The 6,060-nt window shown below is 36.1% G+C and overlaps 1 protein-coding gene across 1 annotated transcript in view; it reads left to right on the top strand.

Annotated features, from left to right (window-relative positions):
* Positions 1-4,315: 4,315 nt before the first annotated feature.
* Positions 4,316-6,060, top strand: part of LOC123307245 (histidine decarboxylase) — a 37,751-nt gene continuing 36,006 nt past the window's right edge. Inside the window, exons 1-2 of the mRNA XM_044889475.1 lie at positions 4,316-4,436; positions 4,702-4,737. Of these exons, the coding sequence (XP_044745410.1) occupies positions 4,710-4,737 (28 nt within the window). The 5' untranslated portion in view covers positions 4,316-4,436; positions 4,702-4,709. The remainder of the gene's footprint in view (positions 4,437-4,701; positions 4,738-6,060) is intronic.

Genomic DNA, 6,060 nt, shown 5'->3' with positions numbered 1-6,060 from the left:
GGATAGTTTCATGTGTCGCACAGCCATAACGACAGCTATCGTCCGCCACTGAGGCATCCTTGGCGATATATTTCATGTAATTTCTTGTTAGAATCACCTGATCCTGGATGGCGAGCATGAAGCCCTCTGTCTCAGGAAACAACCTTCCGGAAGTCAACCAGTAGGTCGACGCAGATATGTCGACGTAATCATGGTTGACCTCGTTCTGGTGCCTTCCATGTAAAGGTTTACCAATCAGTTTTTGCATTTTACTTTCTGCAGAGTGTTCGACGGTTTCCAATTGATCCTGTTGTAACTTTAACGGTGTAGAACTATCAGCAACACAAACTACTCGATGGAGTTCTGACGAAGCAGCCTTGCTCAGGAAATATTTTCGAAGTCCTTCAATTTCCTGGGACATACGGTTGGACAAATCAACAATTCCTCTACCCCTAAGATGTCGTGGCAGCTCTGTCCGTTCTATTGAGCTTTTGGGGTGATGTTTATTGTGTTTAGTCAGCATCGTCCTTATTTTTCTCTGTAAGGCTGCTAAATCGGTGGTCGTCCAAGAGATGATACCGAATGAATAGCTCAGCGCCGAGCAAGCGTAGGTGTTAATCGCTTTTATGAGATTTTTGCTGTTAAGACCAGTTCTCATTATCCTTCTCAATCTTCGGGTGAACTCCTTCGTTAATTCTCTCATTTTCATTTTCATTTTCTCATCTGGGTGTGATTGATTTTTCTCGCTGTTTTATGCCCAGATACTTGTATGTGTCTCCTTCCTTCAATGCTTCAATTTCTGCACCTTCCTTGAGTTTGAACGTACCATCTTCTATTTTCCCTCTCGTTATGTTCAGCAGTCGACATTTTTCTAATCCAAACTTCATTTTGATGTCTTCCGAAAATCCTTCCACCATTTTCAGCATCTGTTGCATTTGTTTTTTGGTAGATGCGAAGAGTTTCAAATCGTCCATGTAAAGTAGATGATTCAGTTTCATCATAGTTCTACTGCCGCTCTTGATGGAAAATCCGTAGTCCGTAGAATTCAATCTATGAGACAAGGGATTCAGGGCTATGCAGAACCACAGAGGGCTCAGCGAGTCTCCTTGGAAAATTCCGCATCTTATTGGAATAGGTCCTGTTGTAATGGAGCAATCTGCTGCTTTCCTTTGAAGACTAGTACGCCAGGTTGACATGGCGTTTTTCAGGAACTTAACAATATTGGGATCCACCTTGTAAATCTTCAAGATCGTCAAGAGCCATTCGTGGGGTATAGAATCGAATGCTTTTTTGTAGTCTATGTACGCAGCGTAAAGATTCCTCCGCTTGGAGAACGCTTGATTGCAGATAACTGAATCAATTATTAGCTGTTCTTTGCACCCTTGGCTGTCTTTGGTGCATCCTTTCTGTTGCATGGCGATGATGTTATTCCTTTCGCAATGGTTGTGAATTCGATTTGAAATGCACGATGTGATTAATTTGTACATCGTTGGAAGACATGTGATTGGTCGGTACTTGGTCTTCTGTATTCCTTTGGTCTTTAGGTAACAGGTACGTTGTGCCATGTGTAAGGAATATTGGCATTCTTTCAGAATTTTCAATGACATCGTTTATTGCGGAGGTCAATTTGTCATGCATGATCCAAAGTTTTTTGATCCAGAAGTTCTGTAATCCATCAGGCCCAGGTGCTTATTATTATTATTATTATACTGTGCCATTCGCCAAGGGCATGTCAGTGCCTCCCAGTCTATAGACCCACCAATAACTGGAAGTTTATAGAACTAATCTGAGATCCACAATGGTGGTCTTCACGGGACATTGCAGGCTCAGATCTAACTTACACAAACTCAGTGTCGTCAATGAATTACTCTGCAGCTTCTGCCTAGAGGAGCACGAAACGATTGAGCACATCCTATGGGACTGTCCAGCGGCAGACAGGGTCAGACATTGAGTATTTGGCTCTCCCAAGCTGAATATAGGGAAGCTCAAGAATCACTCCTCATCTGACATTATCTCCCTTCTGAGTATGATGGGACTGGAGGGAGAAGTTTAACTCTCTGAGCTTGTTTGTGTGCCACAATAGACCGCTTTGGTCGCGGTGGCAGGTCCGACCAACAATCTGTAATCTCTACCTTTGTCTCTTGAAAGTATGGGGTAGTATATGCGTTAAATCTGGTTGTTCTGATTTTTTGCAAATTTGTTTATGATTCTTTAGGGTTTCCACCTCCAGTCTCTGACACAAAACCAATCAAAAAATTGAAATAATCGATTTGCTCCTGCGTAAATTCTTGCACTAATTTGTCAGGAGCAATTCACATGAAAAAAATGTGTTGCCTGTCAAGAAACAAAAAATGAGTGAGTGAAAACCCTAAAGAATTTAAAAAGATGCAGAGTCTTCCCATATTAAATTTCACTCGAAGTTTGTTAATAATTCAAGTTTATGACCTTTAGCTCCAAACGCAGCTGCGCTCACTTAAACTTAAGTTTCACCATCGAGTATGGCTCCACTCAAAAATCTTCTCATTTTGAAACGTAGCCCATCAGTCTGCAGGCACTACAGCCTGGCCTGATGTTGCAGCAGTTGATATCCAAGAAGGCGATAATCTGCCCGATGTCAAAATGGAGGATGACCTGTAAGCACAAGACGTCAACAATTCATCACCATCCCTGATGGGGATATGCCATCCCAATACGAAAATGACAATTTCTCAATTTTCGTTCATAACTCAAAATCTATGAATGTTAGGCTGGATCTGTTTTCTCATTTGGAATAGTCAGGAAAAAAGAGTTAGAGAATATGTCGTGCGTTTTCTTCTAGATGCTATAGTTCTCGAGATCCCTTCAGTAGACAACGAATTTTGCCCAGCCTGTACATAATATGAAGCACTATGTATATGTTAGTCACACTCACATAATTTCTTAGATTTCATAAATTTATTATTAGGGGTTGGAAATAACAACCCCTTATGATTTTCCTTCAAGAATTGTTTTCGTGGAATAGATCTTCGAAAAATAAAATTCTCTTGTGGTTTTCCATTCAATTCTGGAGAAAAAAATCTCTTGAAAAATTCCGATATAGTCGATACCTTTCTCGGAATAAATAAAAACTTACAAGCAGTATACGAAGGTCTATGAGAAAGATGGTTAATGCATATTGAATTTTAGCGGGATGTAGACATTCTCTGGAACACTTATGCGATGAAATGGAATGAACAGTGATCAGAACTGTATGTAAGTTTTTATTTATTTCGAGAAAAATATCGACTGTACCAAAACTTTGCGAGAGATTTTTTTTCTCCAGAATTGAATGGGAAACCATAAGAGAATTTCATTTTTCGAAAATCTATCCCACGAAAACAATTTTTAAAGGAAAATCATAAGGGGTTGTTATTTTCAACCCTTAATAATAAAGTTATGAAATATAAAAAAATTGTGTGAGGAATATCTACTAAGTGCTTCATATTGTTTATATAATTTTATGACTCAGTGTCATACCCGTAAAAACAATTTTGAAGGAAAATCAAATTATTATTCATTATTTTCAAGTTATGAAATCTAAAAAATGTGTGAGTAACATCTACTAAGTGCTTCATATTCTGTAGAGTTTCATGACTCAGTGTTTTCTAGAATCCGTAAAAAAAATTAAAAACTGTTAACTCGTCATCGCCTTCCAAAGGCTGTATCTTGGAAGGGAGGTCGATTTCGAAAAAAATTTATAGGAACTACCACTGCTTATTTTCATCGAGGAATCATCTCCCTTAGTCCTTCGCATTTGTTTACAGACATCCTGTATAGTTCTATGATTTTCAATAACCCACTTTAAAGTTGTCATGTTTATGTTGCACCTTTCCGAACTCAACCAAACTTGCTCCTAGTTGGCTATTATAGTATCTTAGACCTCAAACACCATTCACACTTTCATTTTCGCCTTCATCAAATAAAAAAAATGTTTCGACACCCTGTAACTTACAACTGAATGTACCAGAGAAAAGACAGTAAGGGAATTTTCAGTGCGAAATGTTACCTTTCCAACGAGCGTAGGTTTGAAATTGTTTGTTAGATAGGTACTTTACAAGATATCACTACAGCCATCCACCTAAAAAATTGAAATTTTTTTTATTTCTTTCATCATAGAATGTTTGTGGCTGATGAGTATGCGCTATTGGTAAATCTCAAAAACAACGAGTTAAACCCAAAGAATTTTTGGATTTTCAGCCTGATCCTTCTCTAATGTTGATTAAAAACATTCAATTGATATCATTTTCATCAAGGTTAGATGGAAATTCAACGACCGCGCTGAGTATTTAGAATAAATCCTGTGTAAAGCCAATATTTCCCTCTGCGGGAGTGGTGGAGGGAAACCTTATATATACATCACATTGTCACTTGTTGATATCATTTGGCTTCAGATTCTTCTTCTATTTCAGTGCTTCTTCCTGGAAAAGACTAAGGAAACGGTGAGCTCCTGCTACTCATTTTCAAATTTTCCACGGACTTTTCTCTGTTTTCTTACATCGTGTAATGTAAAAAAAAATTTGCTATAAAAAATCAATTCAATTTTCTTTCGCAACAAAAAGTGAAAATAATTTGTGCTTTCTTAATTAAAACTCGATTTAAATCTGCTCGAATAAATTTAACAAAATTAATAAGTGGATAACTGCTGATTTTTTATCAACAAGTCAAAGTTTGGATCTTATAAATTACTGACAAATATTTATTTAGTTTTAGTAATGGACGCAAAGGAATTCAGAGTGAGGGGTGAGTTGATTTATTCAATTAAATTATATAATATTATAATTGGTGAATTTTCGATATGTATATTGAATTTCCATTGATGTAAGACTTAATTAAATTGAAATAATTATGTATCCCATTTTACCGTCGTTGTTTTTTCAATTAATTGATCGGTTCAGTTCACTGATATCTTGATAGTGGAGCATAAGTTCATTATAATAATAATAAATAAGTTTTTATTATCGATTGAATCAGGATTTCAACGCATATTACAGAGGGTGTTACCAAATAGGTGCAAAAGTTTTTAACCAGTGATTTCTTGTTGAAATTTAAGGGAGTCTTTTATGTAGACTAGAACTCTCAGGCACTTGTTTGAAAAGTTGCACGCTTTCAAAACTGAGTAAAAAATATTATTATTTTTTATTGGAAGTGCTTGACAGTTAAAGCAATGGCATTTTATAGCCATGTTCTACCAATAAAAATGCTACCAACGAATGTTTTTTCAATTTTGTTGTGATCTTTCGAAGGGATGAAACTTGCAACCCCTATTTAATTTTTTACTAGATCTTTTATGTTAAACAAAATTCCTCAATTCAAAAAGAACTATTTATGACAAATCTTTATTGGCTTTTGTAGTATATCCGTAAAAGCCCTATAAAAAATAAAATATACTTAACATTGTGCATGAACCTATTTTTAGTGAATGGAATCGAGAAATTGTAGTATGTGGCTGTCACGTTCTATTTTAACCATCCTATTGAAAGATCATCAAATGTCATTTCTTCATCTCTCAGCTCATTCGTGAAAAAAATAATGATAATTTGTTTATAATTTTTCACAGCGTGTAACTTTAACTTTAGTTCGCATGAAAGTTTCTTTAATTTTCCCACAGGAATCACCCCCTTAACACTTATTTAGTGATAGTGACCCATAGATTAATGACATATAAGACTCTATGCACTGACCGAAGATATTTTGAATGTTGTATTGTTATTGTTGTTTATGTTCTAGATTCAATTGAGCAAATTCTATTGCTCTGAATTTGAGGAGTTCTTAATTTCGAGTACTTTTCTAGGTTATATTTTTATATTTTGGTTCTGTGATTGAAACTATACAGAAAACATTGAAGATCTTTTGCATCCACTCATTCAGCTGCATCAGCTGAAATTCTTAAATGGAGTTAAAGCCGGTTACTGGATGTTGTGACTCATTAATTGGGTATCGATTGAAATTTATTCTGGGAGGATTCTGCATTTCTTAATAAACTTTTTAGGGTTTTCACTCCCAATCTCTGAAACAAAATCAATTAAAAATGAAATCAACGATTTGCTCCTGCGTAAATTCTTG

This window comes from Coccinella septempunctata, chromosome 2 (genome assembly GCF_907165205.1).
Source record: "Coccinella septempunctata chromosome 2, icCocSept1.1, whole genome shotgun sequence".
Taxonomy (NCBI): Eukaryota; Metazoa; Arthropoda; class Insecta; order Coleoptera; family Coccinellidae; genus Coccinella; species Coccinella septempunctata.
This window is presented reverse-complemented; position numbering and strand designations above follow the sequence as displayed.